Here is an 18,882-nt window from a genome sequence, read left to right on the forward strand (position 1 = left end):
TAAATTTGTCTATGTATTATTAATTTATCTGAAATAACCAATTGTAGCAACAACAACTTTAAAAGAGAGCAACTTTCAAAATATCCAATAAGTAAACATTACAAACTTTTCGTGTCTATAGAGGAAAGTCTCCTAATTACTGATAGTGGGATACTTTTGAATTTTTATAACTTCAAATTAATAAGGAAAAATTGTTGCTGCTGTTGCCGGGAATTGAACCCGGGCCCTTGGAGTACTGGTGCATAAAAATAGGAGTTTGAGATTCTGACAATAAACTCAATAAGTAACGTTTACTTCGCAGTTAAGCTAATAAAATTCTATGATTTTTTTGGAATACTTACATTGAACTGACACTATTATAAATTAATTCATTATTTATCTGTCTCTCACATTATAGCTTCAAGGAATTAAAACTAGATAATGCTTCCTTTCTACTATAATTATTTATCCATAACATATGGTAACCATACCGTGTGAGACCATTGCGTGGTAGCTTAGGACTACATTGATATATTACGAATGTAACGGATTATAAATTGAAAATAAAACTAATATCAGTTAGTTCAACATAAAAAAATAATCACATAAAGGTTTCTAAGTAATGGTATGTATACGTAATGAATTATTTTCTGGAACCACCAAATTTAATTAGGAATTCGATTGAGTATCTTGTGGCCAAAAATTAATATAGTACCTTTAGTCATTTTTTTATAATAAGCCTTCTGTAGATGTACTTTGTTTTCAACGCGTAATGTTTATAACCTCTCGTCAACTTGTGAAATTAAAATTCGAAACATTTAACTCCACTGAAGCAGAATTTCAATAAGCAATGATCAAAGAAATGACTAATATTTATTTCCTCGAAGTGACAATCACACCTACAAAATCTTTGAATATTTATATCATTTAGTACTATTTCTTCTTATTCTAGCAAATTATAGCAATAATTGTGGGTAGGTCAGAGGAGCTAATTATAATTCTAATTAAATAGTAATTTTAGGGTAACTGTAATTGAGAATTAAAAATTGCTGGTAAATTTTGTTGAAACAACGCTAGATTTTCGCGTTTTCTTAGCAACAGTTCTGTCACATTTTAAAATTCTTGGAATAGTTATTTTAGTTAGTTAGCTGGGTACTAGATTTGCAGTTAATTTGTCTTTAAATAAAGCTAGCGAATTAGATTTTTCTTAGAAATCTTTTGTCCTGATAATAATTGTAGTTGCAGGTGGCTTCTCAGCAAACAACGGTTTAATTTTTGTTAATTAAAATTTTTCACAAAAAAATTACGCATGCAAAGAGTTAAAAAGAATTGTGTTAAGTTAAGGGGGTTTTCCAAATGTTAGAAATAAAAATAGACGTGAAATAAATGTAGATATAGTAAAATTGTCGGGAGATTGCGTTTACTTAATCTGTTTAAAATATACGAATCAATTCAAAACGTAATGGCAACCGCAGATTTAACTTATTTGTAATACAAGAAATAAGATAGGTGGTAGCGAATAATTAATTAACAGGCTGAGCGAAAACGACAAAAGTTGAAATACGATTTTGCATCATCTACCCTTTCCAAAACTTTTAACTTATATTTTTATTGTTTTGAAGTAGGGGTTTTAGATGATAAATAGCGCGCTTTATAGGTTTCAAATCGCTTAACAATAAGTATGATGTTTCACTAACCTTTTATCGTCTGTAATTTTCATAGAATGAAAGCAAGAAAAAAGAAATAAATCCGGCGCTTAGTTATCAGCAGTTAACCCTCCGAACAATTTTTAATATGACGTATCAACAAATCCGACTCATTTTTCCTATGGCCTTATAGCTACTCCAGGCTATTTTTAATGGCGCGAGCGCGCAGCCGTAGAATATTAAAAATTGCTTTGTTATAAAAAAATATGTGAATACACTTTAAAAATATGCTTTATTAATACAATATTATTACGAAAATATAAAAATACAATATATTTGATAAGAATCACTTTTTGAATTTCTTAATTTTATGGTATCTTGAAAAACACTCCCCATGGTGCATTCTTGGCTTATCACGGCAGGTATCACAATATTCACTCGTTTCTCGTCTTTCACCTTTCGTCTGTCTATTGGAGCAAACAATGCAATCTCTTCTTTTTCCTTTGCGCATTTCATGAAGTTTTCCGTTTCCGATTTTGCATAGTTATTTGTTTCTTTTATTATTTCCTCAACAAGCTGTTCTGAGAAAAATAGTTTGAAAAATTGAATCGGTTCAAAAATATTAGAGGGAATTTGGGGGCCTGTTACTTTTGATCCTATTGAAAAATTTACTCTTTTGAGCATATATTCATTCTCTGCAATACTGACCCAATCATCTTCTTCGGAATAAAAACAATGCTTCTTTTATATGTCGCTGCTGCGGCGACAACGGAGTAGAAGCTTATAATGCAAAGTCGCCTCAGCGGCGACAACGGAGTGCTAAGGATTAATTTTAGGTGATGGTAACCTCCTGAATCAAATTTATTGAAAAATTATATACCTCGTAATGACTACACCGTCTGTCGATAGCACACGTATTAGGTTGCATTTACCATAGAGATGATAATTCTCTAAAAATAATTGTGTTTGAATGTTTGATCAATAGTTAAATATTTGGTAGAGTTCAAGATTTGGTAGTATATTTAGTCAGTTTTATCTAAAAGTAGTAAGTAATTCTAATCAATAAACATTTTCAAATAGACAATACGTTGATATTTTTCATTTTCTTTAACGAAACAATTAAATTATTGATTAATATGTCCGGAATTCGGGACCACCATTGATTCCGGTGAAAAGTTATTACCTACTCGTAACGTTGTTTTTCTATTCGTTATTTATTTATTAACTATTGATCACCAAATGTTCAAAGTCGGTTATCATTCGCTTACAAACAAATTGCAAATGATTACAATTATTTTTAGAGTAGGTAATATCTCGATTTTTCGGGTGTATATGGTCAAGTATATAAAGGGTGAAAAGTCATAGCGAATAATGTATGTTCCATAACACGTCCCAGTTTCCAGTTTATTTTCCCGTTGTAGCAAATATGAGGTAGAACGAAAAAATAATTCCTACGTTTCCTGTGTGTTGTTGAATAAAGAATTCACATGGAGTCTCTTGTAGTTTAACTATACCTAAGTGGGTTAACAAAATACAATAGCTTGGGTCTAGTATTGTCTACTTGGTTATGATAAAAATAGCATTGTTTTTGTGATAACATTATTTACACTCATAGGTCATAAATTTTACCGTAAAATTTTATATCGGAACTAAACTCTTATCAAGTCGAAACACCCACCTTTGTATTAAAAATGTAACTCATACGGGACATAAAACGAAGCGGCGCAACTTGAACAATTTCTCTTTTATAGAACGGAATAAAAGCTTATGATTTCATTAAAACAGAACTTAAACTTTCAAAAATTTCCATTTAATTTTAAATGTTTACGTCTTTATGAAGGAATATTAAACTTTTGATTTAAAAAACAATTCAGTCCAAACCTAGAGGATTCATATGTGAACAAAATATATATCTCGTTGTTTTCCTGTATTTGCCTCCATTTCTTTCTATTTTTAGCCAATTTTCTCGAAAACTGGAGCAACCGATATCTTCAACTATTCACGAGTAGTATAGATAATCTAGTCTAGGTAAATAAAAATAAAATAAAATAAAAAAAATATTTTATTGTTGTGTTTATGTACATTATTTATGGTTATCTTTCTTCATAATTACCTTGACTATTGAGGCATTTTCGTTCTTGAATGTTTGGTGATATGACCTACGTACAAGGATTCGAATACCGATTCATGAAATGCATTGCCAATCAATTTATATGAATTTTGACGTTATTTTGAAGCTCCTTGCAAGAAAAAAAAGGAATCTAGGTGGTAAAACCACTAAAAACAGGATCTATAACGTACTTACAAGGCTTAGAATACAGATTCATAAAATGCATTGCCAATCAATTTAAATGAATCTTAACGATGTTTTAAAGCTCCTTGCAGGAAAGAGAAGGAAGCTAGGTTGTAAAACCACTGAAAACAGAACCTTGGCCATACAGAACCGACCTAGCGTCAAGGGACCCACATCCGATAAACGTATTAAATTTTTGCTATTTTTATATCAATCGACCCCACTCAAGACCCGTCAGTGATGCTTGGTCCGTCAAGATATACACCTCGGGGAGTTTTAAATATGTAATGTCATGCTATGCTTATGATTACATGTTGTATATGTGAGTGTTGTACTCCTAATTTGTCACTTATGTTAATTTTTACAAAAAACAATCCAGTTTGTAATCACTTAATTTATTAGTGTAATGAATTTGCTTGATGGGAGTAGTAAAAGCTTAGGTCAGGGAAAGGTCGTCTTACTTCTCTTGGCTTTTTTTTATCTTGGTCTTCTCTTAATCGACAAATTTTCCAGCTATATTCTGTTAAACCACTGAACTGAAGATGTAGCTGTTAGAGCTTCAAGACAACGTCAAGACTTATTTAAGTTCATCAGCGGCAACATTTTATGAAGATAGTACAGTCGAACTTCGATAACTCGAATTTTTGATAAGTCGAACCAAGTTGGTTGGCAATAGCGTCAAAAGTAGGAAATGCGTGTAAATTTTGTCTTGATTACTCGAATATCTTGATAACTAGAAAGAAATATTTTGCGCCAACTTCTATAAGTCGAATTTAATGGGGGGAATCCCGTATTTACGGTCGATTTTAACCTATCTTTTTTAACGTATTTATGCAGGCAGTTCAGTTTCTGCGCTTGCTAAGTTCACTTGTTTGACTTACTAGTTACTACTAACAATAAATAAAAAATACTGTACCTATTTCATTTATACGTATATTACATTAAAGACATTTTTGCGTGTGTTAATACGTCATCAAACGTACTTTAAAAACATTGTCTGTTGATCAAAAATTTGGAAATTCGTTGTGTCTTGAGTTCCTATTTAAAAGCCAGTGCATATACAACCGATGCCCTGTATAATAATTTAAATGAAATTGAAGCTTTTTTCGAAAACTAAAATAAGAGATCCGTTCGTCAGTCACAAATAAGTGACTTTTTTACAGTAAAATAGTAAATACATGCATATATGTATATATTTACTTGTAGTACATACATATGTACATACTTACTATGTATGTAAAAATATGTTGATAGTACTGTTTCATAATTTTTGTTATTCCTTTGAAAAGCATAGATATTAAGGCACTTATGTAACATTTAACCAAATTTACTGAAATAAATACATAAATGTTCATTCACAAAGAAATACTAATTAAAGAAGTATTATTTAATAACTCGAAGTTTTTATGTGTCACATCTCAGTTCGAGTTATCGAAGTTCGACTGTATTTATCCATAGGCATCCAGGTTATAGGTTTTTTATATCCACTTGACATTTATTTATGGCGTATTAGAAATAGGTCCTCGTAAATTGAATTGTACCTACAATGGAAAGAAAATCTTCGATTACTTACCCTAAACTTTCTTGATGTTAAATATTATGCGTGAAAATTGAAACTATTTTATGCTAATTTTTCAATTCAATTCTTTATAGTTCGTTCATCAGAAAATGCGAACCGTGAAACGTTTATATTGTGCGTATTATATTAATTTAATATCTTCTCGCGTTGAACTCGTGACATGATTGAGGTTGAACGTCAATATCGAATTTCTTTTAGCGTTCGATCTTAATCCCAATCGTGACACTCATTTGACGGTGATCGCTTCAAATCGAATTCGTTCATTATAACATTTGGTGGCCAACTGACAAAAACAGAACGGTGCGATGGTGTCGTAGGTCAAAATATGAAAGTCGTCACTTTTTTTTCTTTCGTTCTCGACAAAGTAGAAACATTACGCTTTATTTTAACTTTCTCTTTAAAATATGCAAACTTTAGTATCACCTATCCTATAATTTAAGTAAGGAAATCTAAGATTTAGGGATGATAATTGAATAATGATTTCTTGGATTTCGTTTTTCTGTAGTCTTCATTGTTTATCTCTCCAGAAATTTTATTAGAATGTTAATGTTTTGTTCTTTGCTGTAGGTGTCACAAAATAACTTGTTTTAGGGTATCGGAAAAATTTGAAAATTTGATTGACATTTTTGGCAAATTTAAAAATTTTATAACAGAAGTTTGAAAATGACATTCTAATACATAAAAAATTATCGTTTTCGATTTTTCAAGTGAATTTTAAATTAGATTAATAGGCGTTGCAAACTGACCTGCATTATTCAGTTATAAGTCGTAGTGAGCCCTCGATACTTTGAATTGTAGGGGTAAGTACCGCGTTAGCTTAAATAATTTACATATCTTATTTTTCAGTTAATAACAAAATATAATTCAGTTAAAAACAGCTTCCTTGAATCGCATATACATATAGATACCCCCTATTATATAGCAACTGTGAACATTGTTTTGTTGAGATATTAAATTACAACACAGGCGCTAATCGTTAGTCGGAATTATTCTAGTTTTTAGAGTACGTATTTTAGTAATTTATGCAATACTGGTGCTAACTACTATTCTACTATTAGATAACAACTTAACAAGTAATGCCTTAAACTAAACAAAACATTACCACAAATTGAAAGTAGACCTAAGTCCTAGAATTTTAGAAAGAGAGGATTTTAATACACTTTGACATATACATTAGGAGGCAGGGGGAAGGGTTTAAAGGATATGACCGAATGAAAACAAGAAGAAAAATTAATAGCTAGTGAACTTGATAACCCGGAAAACGTATCACGGGCGAGTGGAAGTAAAATTAATTAATTTTAATTATAATTACACACTACTTTTTAATCTGTACATCGAAGACGCGATCAACATCATTAAAGAGAGTACAACTGTAGGGATAAATATAGAAGGGTAAAAGATTAGTATGCTTAGATTTACAGTAGATATAACAGTATTAGCATCAGGCAAGGAGAAATAAAATGAAAGCGGTATTGACAAAACAGTATTGTATAAAAATAAATAACAGTAAAACAAAGAGGGAAAGAGCGAATATAAGGATAGGGGACGAAAGTTTAGAAGAAGCGGCTGATTTTAGGTATCTAGGAAGTCAGATAAGTCAGGACGGAAGGAGTAGTAAGGATATAAGCAGGAAAAAATCGCCTTCAATAAAAAGTGACTTCTATACTCGCGAACGATTAATTTAAAAATTCGAAAGATTGTTAAATGTGTATGTTTGGAGCGTGGCGGTGTACGGGTGCGAAACATGGACGGTGGGCGCGGCGGAAAAGAACAGGTTAGATGTATTCGAAATGTGGTGTTACAGGCGAATGATGAGGATACCGTGGAAGGTTAGAAATGAAGAAGTATTAGAAAGAATAAGTGAACAAAGGACTCTATTGAAGTCAATAAAAAATAGGCGAGATAGGTTGGTAGGACACCTTCTCAGGCATAAAAGTCAGAGACATATTAGAGGCAGAAACAGGAGTTGGTAGGGGTAGAGGTAGACCTAGATTAGATTACTGTTCGCAAATAGTTAAGGATGTGGGTTGTTCTAGTTTCAGGGAAATGCGAAGATTAGCTCAGGATAGGAAAGAGTCGAGGTGCGTGTCCAACCAGTCGAAGGACTGACGAATTTATAATGATGATGATAGTTACACTCTCTGTCTTTGTAATGTAACTGTAATTTATGCTATAGATTTTAAAGTTCTTTTTTAAATAAAATATAACCGAAAATCAAATTGAGAGAACACCTACTCTGTACTTAAATAGATAGTAGTAACGAAACGTTTATTATGAAGATGCAGAATTCAGCACTTTCATACTTACAAACTACTAATGTGAGGCTTTAAAAATTTTAGGTAAAACGGGAAATATCCGTTACCTTTTTCTAGCTAGCTGTTTGTAGATATGTGTTTGATGTTCATGTTAATTTCATTACAATCTATAAAATTATCGTCAAATTCCTCACAGGTGATTTTGTTGCTTAATTTTATTGTAGGCATTTGAACAATAGGTTTCATACAGATTAATGTAGCTTTGCAGCTAGCATAATTTAAAAAATGCTGCCTACAATGAATGTGACATTTTCTTGTTTCCCACCTATTTCTCAAGGTGAGATTCGAATTTCAAGTAATTATTTTACTTACTCTCTTTTGCATAATCAGATTTGACAACAACTATGTGTGAAATGGAACTGACTTCATTCTTTAGAGATTGATTGCCCATAAAAAATAATTAATGGGAATGAAGTGAATAAATGAATAAATGCATACTTTAGTATTTGGACATAACATGCAAACAAGCAGTGGCGAATTGTTCATAGAACTCTAAGCTTTTTTAAAAGAGAAAAATTAATTAGATATTTTTATAGGTAAATAGGTGTTGTATCTTGGTGATATAGAATGTGCCTGTCCCAAACTGTTGTTAAAACTTTTAATAAAAAATATGAGTTGTTACATTAGGGTAGGTTAGCAATCGTGTTGATATTTGTTTACTTTAGGGGTCACACGTCCCATTTTCTTGAACTGTTGGTATATTGTCCAATTCAGTGTCCTGAACAAGAAATTACGAGGTTTGTTCAAAAAATATTTTGAATTTTCGTGGGTTATATATTATATATCGACAAGTTCGACCATGTTGAATGTTCAGTTAATTTTTGACAGCTGCTTTGCTTGCACGTGTTTTGGCTCCTCTTTTGTTATTGTTTTTCTAGATTTCTTGCCAAAAATAAAATTTCAAGTAAGAGTAGCCTTCTTATTGATAACCCAACCGAGTGGTACACAACATCTTCTGATTGGAATCATCAAAAATCATTTCACAGATACTTTCATTTGGGGTACCTAATATAAAAGGCATATAAATAATTATAGAAAAATGGAAAAGGGAGCACAGATAAAATAAAAAGTTTTTCCGATCTTTTTAATCTGAAATCACCTAAAACCCTTTTACACCCTTCTTTGTAAATGAATACAGCGCCTTCTGGGGATTTATTTAATATTTGTTAGCAGGACACATATGTTAGCAATATTCTCGCGCAGCCACTGTATACATGCATGCATGTGGGTGCAACATTCCTTGCAATAATTTTATGTGTGTGTTTTTTTACAAGTACTTTTCCCACCTGAAACTAGATAGACAAAGGAGAACCATTGTAATACGATTCTGGAATCGTAAGTGTAACAAACCTTTGCTTTTGCCACGTAAGTATAAGTAGGTACACAAACTCGTATGAGTTGTACGTGTGCATGTATGCTCTGGATATACAAAAAAGTATCATATTTCTCCTCTTGTTAATGTCGAGCTACATGGTACGCGAGCAGCACACCAAATAGAACGGACACAAAACTATAATACACCTCTGTAATACACCGATTCAATGTCATTTTAAGGTTAATAATTTTGTAGGCAATCACTTTTTTTTTCTAGATAACAAAACAATTGTCGCGTCGTGAAAGTATGCAAGTGATATAATGTTGCAACTTTTTTTTATTGTCTATGTATAGTTGTCGTACTTTTTTATAAAAACAAAGATTTAAATATTAATTCATTCAGCAGTTAATTTATTATCAAAATCACCAAATGTGGATCGTGATTCACCATAATAATAGCGAATGAGTAAGGTTTCTATAAGCAATATATGCCTGTACAAAGGTTCTATCGTAGGGTTGCCACCTTTTCAGGCTTTAAATAAAGTATTTCTCGACTAAAAGGTTAAAAAAAAAGTACTCAGCATAAAAATAAAGTATTTTATTTTTTGTTTTTAAAAACATATTTTTTGTTACACCTAGCAGCCAGTAACAAATTGCTGTCGCTCTTAAATACATTAATAGCCTCTAAACATGGCAAACAAAGATTTAAGTAAACTCAAAGTTCATTTTTAATTAGTTTTAATGAAGCTTTATTCCTGTCGTCCCGTCACTTTGCGTTCATAACAGAGAATACTCTTTCTGTAAATGCTGAAGTGGCCGGAACAGACAGCAAAAGTGACACTACTTTGAACAGATTTGGGAAATCAGGTTGTTCGGTAAATATGGCTTACCATTTTTCTGTGCAATATTATTGATGTAAAAATACTCTGAATTTAGAACAATCGCTTACAAAATTATGATGTTTACTTAAGGCCTTAAATAAAGTATTTTTGCGTACTTTATGTGTCTTGTAAAGTATAACGTACGCACAGTCGAAATAGAGTACAATACTTTATAATAAAGTACGGGTGGCAATCCTAGTTCTATGTGGCGCAGTCAGTTTTGGCTAAAGGGATTTACGCACCAACACGTAAGATGATCGCTAGAGAAAATATTTTTTTTTGATAATTTTCGTTACGAAAACGTTTGTTACGTTTCAACTACGTTATTGAAGTCTTTTCTATGGTGAGACCAACATTTTTTTTTCAAATTTTAGCGCTGCTTAGCGATCAACCTAGGCTTTAGGACGTAAATCCCTTTAGCCAAAACTGACTTTGCATTAATAAGAATCTACTTTAAAAGTTTGGTTAAAAACTATTGGTAAGATTACCGTCATCCAGATGGTTAAGCACATGTATTGTTATAGAAAAATTATCTTTTCTAACTTCACGTCATGAACCATCGATTGAGACCATTTCTAGCGTTCATCCAGCTATAGTTGCTGACGGCGACTAACCCTTTGTTAAAACTGGAAAGTCACCCTAAAACTCTGCTAATAATCCTGATTTTATGTAGATATAATCTTGGTTCATCGGTGAAATGGTAAAACTGTCCACCACTGTGAAAGTGAAAATAAGTTTTTTGAGGAAGCATTTTTCTGAAAGGTTTAATAGTTTTTTAAAGCCAATTTTATTTATGCATAACTATTGGAAGACATCTACCATGTCAAACAAAATTTAGATTTAGATAAGTAGCATTTGAAAAATTTTGAAACATTAAAATTTGCTATCAATTTAACTGAGAATGTATTTTGAATTTTTAGGTTATAAATTCTTCTATTTGGTATTTTCTTCCATTGAAATTATATTGCTTTACTTAATTATATTGTTGAAAACACGCAAGAAAATTCCCAGTCATGAATTACGTAGCTTACTCATATGGATTTTCCACTACTGTAGGTACATTAACAACTACCTGTTATATGGGTGTGTTTATTATACTTCTGACACTATGTTTCTTAAAGGCAAATGGGTACTTAATTCTAGTTTCAAATTACAAAACGCGAGTTATTATGACACGAACGTCATCAGTTTTGTTCTAGCCTTAAACCATGCAGTTAATACAATAAGAGATTAAATATGAATTGAAATAGTTTATTACCTTCGCAAGTTATACAGTAAAACCATGGGTTTGTTTTGAAAAACGTTCGTTTCTTATTGGGAATAATTAATATGAGGTTTCACGTCTAACGCATCGTTGATGTCTCCGTTGCAATTTTAGCTTATCTTATCAATAATTGTGTGTGTTTTTAGTCATTTATAACTAAAAACAATACCCAAATCACAAAATTATAAAATCAAAATTTCGTGTATTGTTAAAAAAATATAAACATTTAAGGAAACATGAAAAATAGCCAATATCATTATAGGATGTAATGTTTTATAACATTTATCACTTTATTTAGTAGCTATAAAACTTCAAAATTGACTTATTATCGAATTATTATGGCGCGAGCATCATTGGTTTTGTTCTAGCCTTAAATCATGCAGTCAATACAATAAGAGATTAAAATGAATTAAAATAGTTTAATACTTTTGCAAGTTATACAGTAAAACCACTGGATTATTTTGAAAACACACTCGTTTCTTTATTCTGAATAATTAGTATGAGGTTTCGCGTCTGACCCATCGTTGATGTCTCCATTGTAAATTTGATATATTTGGATCATATACACAAGATACGGCGATATATGCTGTAAAAGAATTTAATATTATCATTATACTTGAGATGATCAATAATTATATCTAGTTTTAGTTATCACTATAACTAAAAAACACTCAAATCAGTATTAACGAAATTTTTAATTTTGCGTTTTGTCAAAAATATATAAACATTTGAGACTATTTGAATGACAAACAGTATCTCTGTAGGTTGTAATCTTTTTATTGTTTTACGTTTATCACTTTACATTGTCCGTATCAAAATTGACTTATTGACGAGTTATTGTTTTACTGTTAAACCATTGAGTGAATCCAACAAAAAATTAAAAACGAATTGAAATAGTTTAATACCTTCGCATGTTATACAGTAAAACTATTGGTCTATTTTTAAAACACGCTCGTTTCTTTATTCGTAATAGTTAGTATGAGGTTCCGCGTCTAACCCATCGTTGATGTCTCCCTTGTAATTTTGAAATGTTTGAGTTTCATCAACAAGATACGGCTATGTAAGCTACTAATGATTTAGTAACATCATTCAATCAATAATTGTATGTATTTTTAGTCATTTAAAACTAAAAAAACACCCAAATCAGAAATTATAAAATTAAAATATCGTGTATTGTTATAAAAGATATGAAAGTTTAAGAACATTTGAAATATAAACAATATGTTTATAGAATATAATGCTTTTGNTGTAAGCTACTAATGATTTAGTAACATCATTCAATCAATAATTGTATGTATTTTTAGTCATTTAAAACTAAAAAAACACCCAAATCAGAAATTATAAAATTAAAATATCGTGTATTGTTATAAAAGATATGAAAGTTTAAGAACATTTGAAATATAAACAATATGTTTATAGAATATAATGCTTTTGTTGTTTTACACTATACTTTGTGCCGATCAAAATTGACTAATTATCAAGTTATTATGGTATAAACATCTTCTGGCTTTAAGCCATATAGTTAATACAATAAGATATTAAATATGAAATGAAGGTAATGTAGGTCTATTTTTAAAACATGCTCGTTTCTTCATTCAGAGTAGTTACTATGTTTTGGGGTTTCGCTTCTAACCCATCGTTGTTGTCTCCGTTGTAATTTTGAAATATTTGGATTTTACCGACAAGATACGGTTATATACGCTATAAAATGATTTAATACTATCATTAAGCTTTCGATTGTTAATAATTGTATGTATTTTTAGTTATTCATAACTAAAAAAAGCTCAAATCAGAAATTATAAAAAATTTGTGAATTAAATTTTAAATGTCTTGATTGATATTAATGCCTAAGATTTTTTCTTTCTTAAATCATGTAGGGGCANCAAATCAGAAATTATAAAAAATTTGTGAATTAAATTTTAAATGTCTTGATTGATATTAATGCCTAAGATTTTTTCTTTCTTAAATCATGTAGGGGCATTACAATTTTATCAACTGCAACAAAATTATCAGGGATTTTCTTATTATGTAATACTGATTATTTACTAGTAGAAAGGAAGTAAATGAGATGAAATTTGGCTGTGGATATTTTATTTTATGTTCTTTATCGCTCTTCTAATTTCTAAAAATTTTAGATTTAGTCTTAGTATAAGTACGTAAAATTTTTTCAGCCAGTAGCGGCTCGAGATGTTATTTGAATTCTACGATTCCTTATAAATGCAAACTTACTTATAACCTTCTCGGTAAAGATATCAACCGAGTTTGAAGATAAATTTTTCAAATTAAATATATTTTGTCCAGCATCGTCGTAAGATTGTCAGTCCTAAGACTGGTTAGACAGATACCTCCACTCTTTCCTATCTTGAGTTAATTTTCGCATTTCCCTAAAACTAGAACATCCCACATCTTTAACTATTTACGAACAGTTTAATTTAATTCAATCTAGTTCTAGATCTACTCCTCTTAACTTCTGTTTCTGCTTCTAATATGTCTCTGACTATGCCTGAGAAGGTGCTCTACCATCCAATCTCACCTATTTCTTATTGACTTCCATAGAGTCCTCTGTTCACCTATTCTTTCTAATGCCTTTTCATTTCTAACCCTCTCTATCCACGGTATCCTCATCATTCGCCTGTAACACCACATTTCGAACGCTTCTAACCTTTTCTTTCGTAACATCCACCGTCCATGTTTCGCACCCTTACAGCGCCGCGCTCCAAACATATCTACACCTTTAACAACATTTTTCGAATTTCTAAATTAACCGTTCGCGGGCATAGAAGTGACTTCTTTTTATTGAAGGCGACTCGACCCTTTGCTATCCTCTGCTTTATATCCCTACTACTCCTTCTGTCCTGCTTTATATTACTTCCTAAATACCAAAAATCAGCCACTTCTAATTTTTCATCTATCTTTACATTTGCCCTACTTATTCTTCCCTTGCATACCAGTATGTTTGTTTTACTTTTATTTATTTTTATAGAGTACTGTCTTGTTAATACCGCCTTCATTTTATCTAAAGCTCCTTAGTAAATGCAATCCTATTATATCACCTGCAAATCTAAGCATATTAATCTTTTGCCCTTATATATCTATCCCTACAGTTGTACTGTTTTTAAGGATGTTGATTGTGCCTTCGATGTATAGATTAAAAAGTAGCGGTGGCTGTGTATCCTTTACTGACTCCATTTCCTAATATTCACTACTCTACGTTGCTGCCTAAGCTCTATAACTGTCTTTTGCTCTTTATACAAACCAAGTATCACTCTTCTATCCGTAACGCATCCCTACATTTTTAAGTATATTTAACATCTTGTCCCATTTAACATTGTCAAAAGCTTTTTCTAAATCTACGAATCCTATGTATGCAATCTTTTCTTTTTTTATCGTTCTCTATTGTTATCCCTAAAGCTAAAATGGCCTCCCGCGTACTTCTATTTCTTCTAAACCCACATTGATCTTTTCCTAGTAGTTCTTCCGCCATTTTTCTATCCTTCTCTGTACAATTCCAGTTAAGGTTTTTGACACATGGGAAGTTAAGCTAATTGTTCTAAATATCTGGCACCTATTCGCGCCTCTGTTTTTAAGTCCATACGACCTTATTTTCTTCATTTAGTTAAAACCCTTGCACTTTTTTTTTTGAGAATTTCAGAAAATTCTAATTCTAAAATGTTTCTTATTTTCTGTCTTAATATTAATTTAACATCAAACGATTTAATGCTACCTTTTGCTTCTTATCTGCTTATCCCATAAATAAAATCGTCGCTATATCCTTGTATGATTTACTAAATGCTATTCGAATCTTCTAAAACTGTTTTGGGTGCTTTTCTTTTTTTCACTACGTTGATAGTCAGTTCAATAGTTCACACAAGCATAGGATTTTTATATTGATTCGTTTGATTGAAACTGCAAATAAGCTTGACAACTTCGGCCATAAAAACTACATTTCACCTCGGCTATGCAAAATCGTAATATCATTCAAGCCCACATTGTCCATTTTTAATGTCCATACCCACTTTATTTTTATTTCATTTCATATTTCCTTATCGTTCAAAAAACAAAGCACTAGCTAATCATCATTGGTTTTGTTCTAGCCTTAAATCATGCAGTCAATACAATAAGAGATTAAAATGAATTAAAATAGTTTAATACTTTTGCAAGTTATACAGTAAAACCACTGGATTATTTTGNACTGAGGTCCTTTTCTACTGTTACTTATTAACTTACTATTTTTACCGTGTTTTCTACTGGATGCATCAAATACTGTACTTGTAACTTGATCGCTTTGAAGTTCGTGCTTATTGTTGAGGAAAGTTTGTTGATGATGCGGGTGGTGGTAGGCAGATGATGGAGATGTGTTTTGGTCCTTTACAGAAACGCCATTCTTCTTGGGACTTTCTGCTTTGCTTTTCTCGTTTCCATCATCTTTTCTTTTTCTTCTTCGACATGGTTGCTGAGGTTCATTCCTTAAACGCACCTCACACTGGTATCTAAAACAAGAGTTTGATTAATTGAATGAAAACAACGAATTTATTACACCGAATTACTTGTTAAGGACTTCGATACTGCCATTATTCATCTTCTCACGTTGTTTGTCTTCGGAACCTAATTCATCAGTCTTGTCAATGGTATATAGAGGAAGCACGTGGAGTTGTTCGTCTTCAGCTTTATTGAGATCGCGGTGTTTTGTCAAACTAACAACCACGGTGCAGCCATTGTTCATGTTATGGGAGTCTTTATGGGCGTGTGCGCAAAAATCCAAACACGCGGTCACACCAGAAAAAGGTCTCCCAGGATTCAGTCCCAATCTACACTCGGAAGCTGTTTCTTCATACTGACACTGATTATCGAACGATTTCGGTGCGAGATTTTTATACATGGGAGATATATGATTTGCAAGGGCTTGAAACTTTTCTTCCAGTTCTTTTTCTTCAGTTTGCTCGGTTAACTTGAATTTTCTGATAAGTTTTGAACGAGCGTATTTGCAGCCGTTGTAATACATGCTCCAAGAACAACCGAATGAAAAACTCGCACCGCATAGGTCAGGATCCAAACCTTGACAAGCGCAGGTTCTGGTATCGTTCGTGCCACAACGGCGAGCTGTCGGGGTACCAAACTTATTCAGTTTGTGACAGAGCGTCGAGTACATGTCATCGGCGTCGTTACTATCCAAACCTTCCCAAACTACGATACACACAACTATAAAGGCCGAAGAGCAAAAGTGGCCTTGTCGATGTTTTACAATGACCAAGTACTTCTCTTCAAGACCAGATCTTCTTATTATCTAGAAATACAATATTTTTTTTTTTTTTGGAAGGAAAATTTCATTTTTACAAAACTCCCACATAACACATAACGAAAAAAGACAGTACCCATTTCGCTATCGGACAACCCTGGGGTGTTTTGCCTTCTTTCCCACTATAACACACTTTCTCAATTCTGATCGAAGAACCGACCAAACCGGTTCGTTCTTCTAGATGTTTTCTTAATCCGCTAAGGCTGTGAGATGATCCTAAAAAAATAAACCCAGATTTAAAAGTCAATACAACATTTAATCTTTTAAACCACTGACAAAATTCCAATGTGTCTCGCAAACTTTTAGTCTTTTAATAAGAACAAATTTCTGCTTTCTTCCTTTATACGTTTTTTGCTACTTTTTTATCTTTATTAAACTTATAACCAGATACATTGGAAATCGCAAAATATAATTACTATTAAACCAATACCTAGATGAGTGTAGAAAGATCCTGGTTCAGGAGGCCCCATATTGGAAGGAAAACAATTACATTCTGGTATTACTTCAGCCTGTCCAGTTTTTAACACATCAGGAGAATTGTAAATATCTGTTAATTTTCTCGGTGAATATTCAACTGATTTCTCAGGCGTTGAATAGCATGATTCTGTTTCAGAACTTAAGCTAATTTCGGAAAACTTAAATTCGCTTTTAACTGTTTTCTCGTCATTGCTCATTTCTGTCTTGTAGTTTGACGGAATACTTTTGCACGGAGTTGATAATTTGGGTGTGATGTTGCTTTTAGTTAGAATGCGATCGGTGTAGTTTTTTTCGTTTGTATTCAACTCATCCTTACAGATTCCTGATGAAGCATCGCTGTCACTGGGAATGGAGGCCAGCTGGGGTTGAAAATTAACTTTGTTCGGTAAACATTCGTGTATAGTTGGGGAAGGAGGATGGTCGTAATGAAAATTCGACTGATTGGCGTAGTTGAAAGAATCAAGTTGTTTTGATAAAGTTTTCGGCTGGATGGTTGTGGAATTCTTCCGAAAAGATGATGATGAATCATATTGAAGTTGTTCTTGACTGCGCGGTGTCGAATATGGAAAGTAATCGTTTGTTAGTCTCTATGTCAATAAATTATTATTAATAATTAAATAGTTTATGGCAGTTAAATAATAATTTAAAAATTCGGTGTTACTTGAATTCTCTCCTCTTTACTTATCTAACATAAATTAACTAATAAATACGTAAATGTTTAAATTAACACTTAACCCTAATCGTACAACCTATAATGACTTTTTGACCAAAATTGTTTGGAGTGTTAGTATGTTAGTTTGGGAATTATATTATTTGTACTTTTTCTGTATTATCTCACAAAATTGAGTGTTGAGATCAATAGGCACTATTTTGTTTTGTTTTTTTTTTGTTTGTCTTTGTTTAAAAAGAACAAGTCATTTAATTTTGTGCATGATAGAATATAAAATTTGTATGTATTATGTATAAACTTTGGTATGATGGTTGTAAAAAATTTCTACATACCTATGCATCATCTCTGTCATTACAAAAAGATTCATTCACTAAAAATTGTGTGGTATACAATAATATAAATATAATGTAGCATTCATTCATTCATATTTTTATCAAGTAAATTAGTTAGGGCATGTCGAAAGTAAGAAACTTTATTCTTACTTCCACCGGTCAGTAGTTGAAGTATGTCAAAAAAATATCCACCCAAATGAGATCTCATTAATTCTGGATAAATCTCAGGGAATTATAAGATTTTGTGAATAGAGCCATGAGATAAATCATTATAATTTCGTTCAAATAGCTCCATTTTAATCAGTGGCGTAACAGTTGATAAGCTGAAGATCGCGAAATTCTGGGGCTCAGACAAAACTAAGAAAATTCTTTTATATTTAGATAAAGTGAGTCTCCTCATAATACAAACTGATGTTCTACAAACGAGACATTATTTTGATGTTTACACATTCACTTTTGTATTACTGAGTTTACCGGTAATAACAACTTCCGTTGAAAAATCTCTCAACAAATTAAAAATGATAAAAAATCGTGACTTGATAACAATAGTACGTAATACCCCATCTAAAACTGATATTAAAGAACTAGTAGTGCATTTTGCAATTATTATATAATTAAATAAATTGTTTTAGATAATTCTATTTTACCCTCTCTCGTTCATTACATCGAATATGAGGATTTAGTTTTGTATTTTATTCCTCCTGAGTCACAACCCTAGAAAACAATATTTATTATTTTTATTACACATTAGAAATCGTTAAGGGTTTTTTTTCTCGGTGAAAGGGAGGTCCCATTAGGATCTTGCTACGTCACTGATTGCAATACTTAATTTCATC

The 18,882-nt window shown here is 31.8% G+C and overlaps 1 protein-coding gene across 1 annotated transcript; it reads right to left on the reverse strand.

Moving 5' to 3' along the window:
• Positions 1-15,406: 15,406 nt before the first annotated feature.
• Positions 15,407-17,563, reverse strand: LOC112905768 (DNA N6-methyl adenine demethylase-like). The gene is made up of 4 exons (XM_025978824.1): positions 16,998-17,563; positions 16,644-16,783; positions 15,819-16,555; positions 15,407-15,761 (listed from the first exon to the last, which is right to left on the reverse strand). Exons 1-4 carry the CDS (start codon positions 17,239-17,241, stop codon positions 15,407-15,409), a joined length of 1,476 nt encoding a protein of 491 aa, XP_025834609.1. The 5' UTR covers positions 17,242-17,563.
• Positions 17,564-18,882: the final 1,319 nt, after the last annotated feature.

Source organism: Agrilus planipennis, unplaced genomic scaffold (genome assembly GCF_000699045.2).
Source record: "Agrilus planipennis isolate EAB-ADULT unplaced genomic scaffold, Apla_2.0 scaffold63, whole genome shotgun sequence".
NCBI lineage: Eukaryota > Metazoa > Arthropoda > Insecta > Coleoptera > Buprestidae > Agrilus > Agrilus planipennis.